This window comes from Watersipora subatra, chromosome 2 (genome assembly GCF_963576615.1).
Source record: "Watersipora subatra chromosome 2, tzWatSuba1.1, whole genome shotgun sequence".
Taxonomy (NCBI): Eukaryota; Metazoa; Bryozoa; class Gymnolaemata; order Cheilostomatida; family Watersiporidae; genus Watersipora; species Watersipora subatra.
The window spans coordinates 17350256-17362415 of record NC_088709.1 but is presented as its reverse complement, the minus strand read 5'-3'; the positions used below and the strand labels follow the sequence as shown (position 1 = coordinate 17362415).

Genomic DNA, 12160 nt, shown 5'->3' with positions numbered 1-12160 from the left:
AACATATAAGTACAAATGCAATGCAGAGCAGTTCTACACACAGATTTTTATGATAGATCAGCAACACACATGTAGGGTCACTGGTGACAGACCATGCTGTGTGTTTGAATGACTTTATCTGCTATCTTCTAGTGCTCCTAATTTCAATGTTACTATATTAATATCATATAACTCAGGCATCAATTCTTTATCTAGTATTGAAGAATATAATTATGTCTCCCTACTACTTGCAAGTATGTTTATATGAGTAAATTTTCTATCGCTTTTTTTGCACTATTTATTTATTTTTGATTTGCCATTCATGCTAACTCTAATCGTGCAACCAAACATATGGTAAATTATTGCGTATTATTATATCACTATATATCATTATATGGTAAATCAATATTTGCTTTTTGTGAATTCGATTCAGGGCACAATTCGACGACTAATAACTGAAACAAACCATCTGTCTGCAGCCAACAATATGAAATGATTTCTCTCTGATACTAGCACACATACGTAACTCTGGAGCAATATGAGGACAACAGATAAGAACTCTAGTTGTCTAGTTGGTGGTGAGTTCCACTTTTTTCTGGTGGTATATTTATGAGCCACACAAATGCTTCAATCCATTACTACTAATATTGCTCACAAGAATTTCAGATATGGCGATAAAGTATTAAGAATGAAAAACCTGCTTCACACTGGAATGGAACTCAGATCCCTCTGGTATGGAGACAGGCGAGCTAATCCATTAAACCACACGACCTACTTGCGATACAATAGAATTCATGGTATAAAAAGAATATAGGATCTACTCTCTAATTTGAACAAGCGCTCAAGTACCAACGTAGTTGTTCTTACACAAACAGTTGATATAATTAGCAGCTAATATTAACACTAGATAGAAGGTGAGTATAATTCCAGTAGTCCCTGGAGTTATCCTATGCTGGAGTCAGAAGAATTGATGTGTCTAAGCCTCAGGTGTCATGACAAGCTTAGCTGATGAGCCATCTCCGTTGCGCATTGGGTAGACAACCCTACAATTGATAGTTCAATGCACACTCGCAAGATTGGGTTACAGGTGTGGAGACAGACGAGGAATATATTTTTGTCACCATTCTTACAAGATATATTTTAATAATTCGTTACTACATGTATAACCATTTATAATATGATGCAATACTTTGTTGTCAGACATAATTGGACATGAGGCCATGCATATTATACTACAAGGATCTGTTAACAAGATACTTTTTAATCTTTACTATATTAAGAAATGTGTTTGTCTGTTTGTCCGACTGTTTGAAGACAGGGTTAAAGTTGAGAAAAAAGTTGCATCATACAGGATTTGAACTCATGACATTTGGCTTAGAGGTCAGTCACCCTAATACCAGCACTTATAGACTACCTTCCGCCTTTTCCCAATAATAGTGCAGATGCTTTTTCTAAAGGTAATAACAATGATTTATAATAATGACATTTACAACAATGATATTGTAAGGGAGGAACAAAACTAAAGTGATTTTTCTATATGAGTTAACAATCTTTACTATAATAAGAACCATGTCTGTCTGTCTGTCTGTTTATCTGAAGCCATGCTAAGAGCTTTAGGCAAAAAATGCACTGCGTGAGAATCAAACACAGTATTTAAATTCCCAGCTAAGCTCACCACAATCTGCCCCACTCGACCCAGTTTCCACACCTAAGTATAACTGTGCACATAGTTATTACACTTGACAATCTCTAACGGTGCACGGGACTGCCATCGTATTAGTTGACATAAATCGACAAAAATGTTGCAACTTTAGTCAAAAAAGGTAAAAAATGCTGTGCATTCACAAAGAAGTGACAAGTTTTTTACAACGAACACACTGTTGTTAAATACTATGAAGATGAGGCCTTACAGCTGATAAAAAACAAGGTTGTTACAAGTAGACCAATGAACATCGCGACAGAGATATCCAGACATAATAACAAGGTCATCATCTGACTTACTTCACTGAACCACTTGTGATGACTATAGGAAAAGATGTTCCTTTCGTTACAAGCCGATCAGTGATAGGTTTGCTAATATTGTTAGGAACCGCTGGCTCGTATCCAACCAAGTGTTGATCTGTGGGCCAGTTGATGTTCAGGATATCTCCATCACAGCTCCAACGCATGACTTCTGTGACGTTGCACTCTAAAATAGTTAGTCAATATTCCTATTTTAGCTGTCCAGTCAGTAATATGGTCACACGAATGCTGAAGCAATTTCTTTAGGATATCATATTTTAATATAATGTATTTTAATTTGAGCAGTTTCAGATGGTTGCAGATTTCAAAATCCTGTGTAAACTATGCTTAGAATATTTATACTTATCTCTCACATATGACAATGAATTTCAATTTTGTGTCACTAACATATTACATCCACCAGCGTGTTTCAGTTTATCAACCTTTCTGTTACTACAACCTTTACTTCACTCCCCGACTTCTTCGTAATACTATTATATTATATATTAACAATTTTTTAATCATATCTGTTCAACTCGGGCAATAATTCCCGATTTTAGTCTTTTTATTTTTATTTCATTTTTTTGACATGTAATTAAAAACATCCTTTTTTGATGATTGCTAATGCATATAGTACACGTACATTCTTAGTGTAAGTTAACACTTATGGTCTCATTGACTGCAATTGCTGACACATAATACATATTCTATTTTATAAAATAAAGTTGGCTTAAAAGTCTGCATCCACTTTTCATGATTCACGTCGTAATCTTACGGATCAAACTTTATGTAGTTTTATTTTGTAGCAAAAGATCGTTTAAAACGTTTATAGACTCACAGAATAATTGCACTTAAAAGAAAGATAAAAATTGAGAAGGCAGTGTTTTTGTCTGACACTAGGATTTACATACCCCCTGCGCATATCTCTTGTAAAAGAGGGGAATTACTCCGGGCGCTGCTGGCCATGATGGAAACTGATACTGAGCCATTTTTCCACTCTTTGCACTCCACTTTGTATCGAGCTTGAAACTCTATAGTATACCTTGGTAAATCTTTAGCAACTACAAGAACAGCAACACTGTATTATATTATTATATGTATTTTATATTAATATAGGTTATATATGTAATATATATTATATTATTTATATATACATGTATATATAATACTAGGTGAATTTGGTGATGATGATTTGGACGATTTGGTGATGATAAAATTATTAGGAACTGAGAAAACAAAATAAAAATCTTTAATATGTTGAATTAATAATAACAATTCTTGCATAAAAGTGTGTGTGTATAAAAAGGTTACTATTCCAGCAGAAACTATCCATCAAAACTTTGAATACAATGATACTGGTACCTCTCGATACTGGTACAAATGTAAAAATGAGATATCCAGAATGTCTTTGCCTGGTACATTGTCTGACTAAATGGGGAGAGAATGTAGAGGCTATTCCTACTCGAGATAATACAACTGTCCGTGTGAAAAGTCTTTTCCTTTACCGATTTAGCAATCCATCCTTACAAAAAGCTAAAAATAGAAGTGTAACACACATTTGAAAATAAAACGGCACATTTAAAAATTACAAAAAAAAGAGGTAATAATATCAAAAAATCAGTTTTTAAACAATTTAAAAAAATAACAAATGCTAAAGGTAATATTAGTTGATCAAAAGTGCACATTTGGCTTGCACTTTTGCACCGTACGCGTGTGTGTACGGTGCAAAAGTGCAAGCCAAATACCGTATACCATATGCGTGTGCACACAGTATACGGTACTTGAAAAGAACCATAACCTCTAAGGACTGTATAGCTCAGTAGTCAAATGTGTGGATTGAAACATGGGGTTGCAATATCTGTGAGTTCAAAGCCAATACGCAGTGAGCCTTTCAAGCCAAGATTTTAATAGCTATAACTGAACAGGCAGACATCTGAACAGAGGACGACAGACGACAAACTTTGATATTTACATATATAAATTGTATCATTCAAGGCAGGTAAAGTACTATGGCAGCTTAGGTGAAGGAAGAACACTAGTTGTGTTTGTTATTAACTTGGAGGTGGTGTATGGGATGTATGGAGTGAATATACTGAAATCAGAAAGCTGCTTGCCACAAGTGAATAAAAATTTTAGAGTTTTTTTACCATGCTTTGAGTTAAATTCAACCCTGCTATAAAAACCAAACAAATAATTATGAAAAAATTTCAATCCGGAAACAAAGTCTCATTGCTATAATCCATCTTACAGCTCAAAGAGCTTTGTTTAGAGAACACACCTATAATTGGGCAGGGATTCTGAGCACTATTATAAACATTTCCTCAATCTCTCTAAATTTTGTAATATAGTGAATGTTATTACCTTGAAATCACCTTACCATAGACCATTGCAGGGCATGTCTTACTATTGCTTCCATTTGTGATTTCTAGAGGATATTTCCCAACTGGCAGTTGAATTCTGATGTTACCGCCACCTTGGAAGTCAGAAACGAACCAGCCAGTTCCATTGCTACTTGCTAGTATATAGAACTCATTTTTGGTACAGTTTTTCTTGTCTTTCCCAGAGTTACCTACAGGGCGAAAATAACAGTTTTCTGAAAGAGTCTAAAGGCTATCAGGTGACTGGAAGCAGAGTTATGGCCATAGGACTAAATTATTTGAAACAAAGAAACTTTCTAACTGATTTAAATGATCTCTCTTGTGCTTTTAAACCATTTATGCCAGAAGTTACTTTCCTTATTAATAAATGATTTTTTGTTGTCATTGTGAGTGTGTGTGTGTGCGTGCGTGCGTACGTGCGTGCATGCGTGAGTGTTAGTTAGCATAAACGCTGTGTGTTTCAACTGTTTGGCTAAACCTGATATGCCTAAGCTCCGTGCTGTCCTCAAAGATCGCTAGAAATAGTTGGTTTCAAGCTCCATCTGGTTCCTGTGAACCAGCCTTCTAAACCTGCTGACTATCTGATTAAAAACGGAAGCAATCTCAGACATCTCAGGCTTAATGCTAGTATATTTTAATCTCATCTCTTCATGAGGCTTTCTAAGTTATAGTACCTAGGGGTCCAAAACACAAGAGTGTGTAGATAATGAATGGACTTACATCTATATACCATAAATAATTGGACATGCTTACTGAGCTTTTCCTTCATTTTAAGCGTGATACCTGCTTGTTTTCTGGTTGGATGAACTAGTCATTTCTGCAAACGCCAAACTGAGTAGTGTGAACAAGTACACACTATCATAGCAGTGCATAATTACACACTATCATAGCAGTGCATAATTACACACTATCATAGGAGTGCATAATTACACACTGCCATATGAGTGCATGATTACACACTACCATATGAGTTCATGATGAAACACCGCCATATGAATGAATAGTTACATGCTGTCATATGAGTGTACGATTACACACTGCCATATAAGTGCATGATCACACATTGCCAAATGCCATGGTTGAGAGCCAAGAGAATGTCAGCTCTAGCATCATACAAGGATGTAAGATGATGTGAGCCTCTAAGGCTATGCCTAGTTTACATACCTTTGTCAGAACCGTTGGTGTAAACTCGGACACTGGTGGTCGAGCTATAACCATTTTTAGAGACCACCCTCAATTCACAAAGCATGTCAGAATATGGGTTGAGATGCCAGTAAGTGGCTGTTTTGAAACTCCCTTGATATACTGAATGCCAGCTCGATAGGTTACAGCGATGCTACAAAAAGAGCTTTGCATCATAAATTAATTTTTTTCCACATTTAAAATTATATATAAGCTATTTGAGATGTAATTTACATTTTATAACTCTGAGAGCTCTGGCTTTTGCTATTTTTACTTACAGAAAAAAATCTGAGTAAGAAATTTATTTTATATATTATAAAAATACAAATAATATTTTTATTATTTTGGACAAAAATAGCACCACGTTATTTTGAACAATAAAGTGAATGACTAATCACCCTGATTGCTAACAAGAAGCTGTGATGTCCAGAAACAGTCATCACTGTGGTTCTTAGCAACAGATATTATATGAACTTACTTCAAAGCGGATGTAGCTGTGAACATAACTCCACCGCAGCGTTATAGAAGATGAATTAAATGATGTCCATGTGACATTTGTTAGAGGAGGTACTGTATCTACAATCCACAGAAGTATTCATTTAATGATCTTGTTGAAGCATGTCTGTGATGGTAAAGCCTGGTTTCCACATAGCAGCGCAATGATCGTGCACGGCGCAGTGACAGCGCGCAATGCATTGGGTCGGCTGCGATGCAGTGTTTCCATAGCGCGCATTGGCGCCATGCTTGCATCGGACAGGGTGGGTAATTTCCGCTTACTCTTTCGTACGGGAGACCGAATTCTTCGCGCGCTCCGCCATACTAATTTCTTGTAAGACTAAAAATTGTGAGATAAGTTGAAAAGATCGAGCGGTGTATTGTGGGATACATCATCGCATGCACTCGTCGCAAAGATCCATTCGGTTGGATCCTCGCGATCATCGAACGTTCAACGTGCGTTTTTCCTGCGATGAGGTTTTCACATCACAGCCGGCCTACGTACGATGTCGTGCGCTTTGTTGCGCACATTGCGCTGTCATATATAAAGCAGGCTTAAGAGTTGGTAGAACTGGCTGCATAGTTATATTGTATGAGATACACGGGTCTGCACAAGAAAGTTTAGTATAATCATGAATACAAATGGTCAAGATTATAATCAACTTATATTGGTATGAGTGTTTATATGAGCACTCTGGTCACAGCTGGCTAAACAATCCATAATAACGTGGATCTCCACTCATTGTTCGCCTGGTAATTAATTAATCTTAATATATATTTCTCAAAGTATGTCATCTGTCTGCATTAAAGGTAGGGCCACACATATTGTGTAATTTCAACTAATCTGGGAAATTCCATTCGTACGAAATTTCTGACCTGCCACACGGAGTTTCCCACCACGGATTCGTACGAAACTAACTTTCAACTAGCCAATCAGAACGCGGTGATAAATTGAAGCCGATTCCGTTTCAATCATTTGCTTCAGTACAAACAGAAAAACCAAAGAAAACGACCTTCAACATTCAACTAACCTTTTCAACCGACCAATCAAACAACGATTCATAGGAATTTCTGACGTTTCGTCCAATTCAGGATTCGTTCAGCGTGCGCAACCAACGATGGACGAATTCGTCCAAATGTCAATTCGTACGAATCGTTTCGTCCAAATTTCGCCGATTTCGTGAGAATTTTGTCTCGTGTGGCCCTACCTTTAGGCTATAGCTATTAGAGTCTTGGTTTAAAGAATCTGCACCGAAGAAAATATGATCTCGGACCCTACCGTACACAAAACCGGCACTGCACCAATTACACCACAGAGATTGATTTCAAAGCTAGCCAATATCTGTCGCTATGTGGTATATGTATAGGTATACGGGTGCAAACACCCAACGGCTTTGCGTACTACGCAGGGTCATAGCAAAACATCACGGGAAGCTGGTAGCTCTCATTATTAAGCGTACTCAGATTTTCCATTGGCATGTTCCAGGCTAATGGCAAGTGGCGGGCAACTCTCATTACTTCTCATTGTTGATAAGATGATTTCTGATACCCGGGCAACGCCGGGAAGCACAACTAGCTAACCTCTATATGTAAATCTCAATGTTTGTGTGTCTGTGCGTACTTTGGTTTGTCCAACTATAGCAATTCAAATCTTTGAATTGAAAACTCGCTGCATGCTGGATTTGAACTCATGGAGATAACAACAGCGAATTGCAATAGACGTATTTAACCACTGAGCTATACAGTCTTTAACACTCTATTGCCCTTATCATATACCGTATGCACAAGCTAAATGTCCACTTTTGATTATAAACTAACATTACCTTTTGCATTGTTATATTTTGAAATTATTTAAAAACTTATTTTTTGCCACCATTACCTATTTTTTTACTTTGCAATTTTTAATGTGCCGTTTCAATTTCAAATGTGCCGTTACACTTTTATTTCCGGTTTTTCATAAGGTCTGATTGCTAAATTGGTAAAGGCTAATACTTTTCTCGAGAACAATCGTATTATCTTGAGTAGGAATAGCCTCTACATTCTCTCTCTCCGTTCGGTCAGACAAAGTACTAGACAAAAACATTCAATATCTCCTTTTTACATTTGTGCCAGTATCGAGACATACCAGTATCGTTGTATTCAATGTTTTGATGGATAGCTTCCGCTGGAACATTAACTTTTTTCATGCACACACACACTTCTATGGACGAACTATTATTATTAATTCAACATATTCAGGGTTTTTATTTTGTTTTCTCATTTCATACGAATTGTATCATCATGAAATCATCTTTCATTGTAATCGGAGCAAAACAGACTTAATTTAGCTATCACTTGCTAATTGCTTCACATTTAATCGCTTTTATAGTTGTTTTATTTTGTTTTCTAATTTATTTGACCTGCACAAAACATTTTCCTCATAGTATGAAGTTGGAAAGTTACAGCTGTTTGACAAAGTTTGAAAAGCTTTACCATTGTTCCATTTGTTTTCTTAATTTATTCAAACTGTACAAAACATTTTTCTCATGCTATGAAGTTCGACAGTCAGAGTGGTAACCGTTGTTATAAGACAAATAAAAATAAATTTTTTGTACAAAGACTTTTATTACCCGAGCAACGCCAGGCATTCGACTAATTAAAATATATAAATCTCAGTGTTTGTCTGTCTGTTGTTTGTGTGTCCAGCTATAGCAATAAAATCTTGGAATGAAAAATTCATCCAATGCTGGAATTGAACTTAGAACCCCCAGTTCTGCAAACTGGCGAGCTAAGTACTATGCTATGGTATCCTTGCCATACTATAGATTAATTGTGCGCATACTTATGAACCTTCCAATTTTTAATGGCTTCACACTTCTGCTAGCATGCTTAAAGATACTGATTGCTTTAGAGATCATGACGCAATTTTTTTCTAGCGTCGGCTTATGCTATAATATTGACTTTTATCATGGTAAAAGCTTAGACTAGCTTATGTTACTCAAAGTCATTGGGTAAAGAAAGTTATGCGATCGAAAATAAATTTTTTATGCCAAAGATCTTTTATTACTTGTGCAACACTGGGCTTTCATCTAGTTGAATAGCATTATTGATTTATTAAATATTCTATTTACCATTATTCGTAGTTCCTGCTCTCACATATACTTTTGTACTGTTGCTGTATTCTTGCCCATAAACTGATCTGACTGCACACATTGTTAACTCAAATGGGTAGAGATTGCAGTAGGTGGCTGTACGGATATAAGTCTGGTTGATGGAAGTCCACCTCGAGTTATTACACATATGCTAGAAACATGCATGTCAGAAGCTGTTTCAGTAAAAATAAAGAATATACAGTAGATATCTTGCCTATCATTTATTGACGACACCTTTGTGAAGTTTAGAGTTATCTACTCATGACAGAAAGCTCCGGATGGCACAATTTAGTAGTTTATTTTCTTTTTGTGAGCAAAACCTCTGCCTGTTATAAATAGATCAAAGGATCCAAAACATCAAAATTCATGCCAGTTGAAAAGATTGTAAGATATGGTAATTTATACTATTTCAAAGCTACTACATCTATTAAAAAATTGGTTTCCATGTAATAAAAAATAGCTTCTCTCACCTCAAACCTTGTGACCGGACCTGAAGACTGCCAACGTAGGGTCACGCATGAAGAGTTAAATGACGTCCATGTGAGGTTTACTGGCTTATTTGGAGTCGCTGCATAACAGGAAGTAAATCATGATAGGCTGAGTTTGCAGTCTATGACCATGTATGCACATGCCAAACTGAGTGGTGGGATTTGAGTACATAATTACACACTGCAATAACAGTGCATGATTACACTGCCATATGCGGTTATGAATACATACAGCCGTATGATTGCATGATTACACATCGCCATATGAAAACATCATGACACACTGCCGTATTACACAGTCATTACTGTGGTTACACACTGTCATATGAGTGCATGATTAAACACTGCCATATGAGTTCATGATTACACACTGCCATATGAAAACATGAATACACACTGCCATACGTGTGCTTGGTTACACACTGCCATATAAATTTGTGCATGATTACACGCTGTCATATGAGTGCATAGTTACACGCTGTTATATGACTGTATGATCACACACTGCCATATGAGTGCATGATTACACACTGCCATATAAGTGCATGATCACACATTGCCAAATGCAATGGTTGAGAGCCAAGAGAATGTCAGCTCTAGCATCATACAAGGATGTAAGATGATGTGAGCCTCTAAGGCTATGTCTAGTCTACATACCTTTGTCAGAACCGTTGGTGTAAACTCGGACACTAGTGGTCGCGCTATAACCGTTTTTAGAGACCACCCTCAAGTTGCAAAGCATGTCGGAATATGGGTTGAGATAACAGTAAGTGGCTGTTTTGAAACTCCCTTGATATACTGTACGCCAGCTCGATAGGTTACAGCGATGCTACAAAAAGAGTTTTACAAAATACATGTAACTTTAGAACAAATATTTTATATATTTAAGATTATATATAAGCTGTTTGAGATGTAATTGCATTTCATAACTCTGATAACTCTTTGGTTTTGCTATTTTCAATAACAGGAAAAAATTTGAATAGGTTATTTATTGCAACAATAATAACAGTAACATCGTTGTTGCTTTTAAAAAATAGTACCACGTTAATTTGAAATGAATAAAATGGCTGAATGATCATTCTGTGTGTTAACAAGAATCTGCAGTCCTCAGAAATAGTAATCTCAGCAACAGATATTATGTGAACTTACCTCAAAGCGGACATAGCTGTGAACATAGCTCCACCGCAGTGTTACACAGGATGAATTAAATGATGTCCATGTGACATTGGTTACAGGAGGTACTGTACCTACAATCACAGAAGTATTCATTTAATGATCTAGCGGAAGCATTTCTGAGATGGTAAGAGTTGGTAGAACTGGCTGAATATTTATATTGTATGCGATACAACCATGTGGTTGGTGGTTCATGTCCTGCTTAATGCTGGTCTGACAAAAAGCTCTCAGCAAGCTTTCAACCCTAAATTGCTGGGTCTTCGAATCTAGACCATAACTTGGAGGCCTCGTGTACAACACTGACAATGTGGGCACATCAAAGATCCAGCTCAGTCCTTCGCACATTGGGCAAGCACAATGGCTACCTGGCTCTGTCAGACTGGACGTGTTGCAAAATGCATCCCTTTGGGTTAATCTGACAGTTCCAGAAGAAGCCATTCATATGTGTTAGGACCATCTAAGGTAGCTTATAAAAAACTAGTCTTGGCGGTGTATTTCTCTACTAGACATGAAAACATGAAAACACCACCAAGCATTGCCACTACGGGACAGAAGCATGCCATTACACATTACATACACATTACATACACATTACATACACATTACATACACATATCTACACAAGAATATTTAGGATAAGCATGATACAAATGGCTAAGATTATAATCAACTTATAATTGTATTAAAATATGAGTGTTCATACCAGTACTCTAATCAGCTCTGGCTAAAAACTCCATAATAATGTGGATCTCTGCTCACTATTCGCCTATTAATTAATCAAACATTATAATTAATATATACGTATGTAAATCTCAAAGTCTGTATGTGTGTTTGTATGTCCAGTTATAGGAGTAAAGTTTGAGGAATGAAAAATCCCCATGCACGTTGGATTAGAACTCGTTTAGACAGGTGTTTATCCAATCTACTACACTGTCTAACTGGCTATAATATGGAATAATTTGTGCGCATACTTATTATACCTACCGATCATTCATGGCTTCATGTTTAACACTTCCGTTAGCATTATGTGTGAAGATATACCAGAAGCAAAATAGATGCCTGTACGTGAAGAATAATAGTTAAACTCATTTAGCCAACAAGACTATTGCCATCAGTATAGAGCTGTAGTAGGCACTGGAGCTGGTGAAGTATAAATTATACAGAAATAAACGAACCACCTTCATTTAAAAATTAGAATGTTAAATGTATTATATGTTGATTAAAAGTAAATGTTCCATACAGAAACTTGTTTATTACCCGGGCAACGCTGGACATTCAACTAGTTAAAGTATATAAATCTCAGTGTTTGTCTGTCTGTTGTTTGTGTGTCCAG

The 12160-nt window shown here is 36.4% G+C and overlaps 1 protein-coding gene across 1 annotated transcript; it reads right to left on the bottom strand.

Annotated features, from left to right (window-relative positions):
• Nucleotides 1-955: 955 nt before the first annotated feature.
• LOC137388007 (uncharacterized) lies at nt 956-11265 on the bottom strand. Its single transcript, XM_068074527.1, has 11 exons — nt 11193-11265; nt 10804-10901; nt 10312-10483; nt 9637-9734; nt 9146-9317; nt 6019-6116; nt 5523-5694; nt 4358-4549; nt 2892-3041; nt 1981-2167; nt 956-1022 (listed from the first exon to the last, which is right to left on the bottom strand). The coding sequence occupies exons 1-11, from the start codon at nt 11263-11265 to the stop codon at nt 956-958; spliced, it is 1479 nt and encodes a 492-aa protein (XP_067930628.1).
• Between the last annotated feature and the right edge of the window lie 895 nt (nt 11266-12160).

Bases quoted from the DNA above. Each gene is read 5' to 3' on its own strand.
- LOC137388007 (XM_068074527.1), bottom strand. From the start codon at position 11,265: ATGGCTTCTTCTGGAACTGTCAGATTAACCCAAAGGGATGCATTTTGC. The intron at 4,550-5,522 runs GTATGTAAACTA...TTCGCCCTGTAG, and splicing joins CACCAACGGTTCTGACAAAG to GTAACTCTGGGAAAGACAAG. The intron at 1,023-1,980 runs GTAAGTCAGATG...TATCAATTGTAG, and splicing joins ATCACAAGTGGTTCAGTGAA to GGTTGTCTACCCAATGCGCA.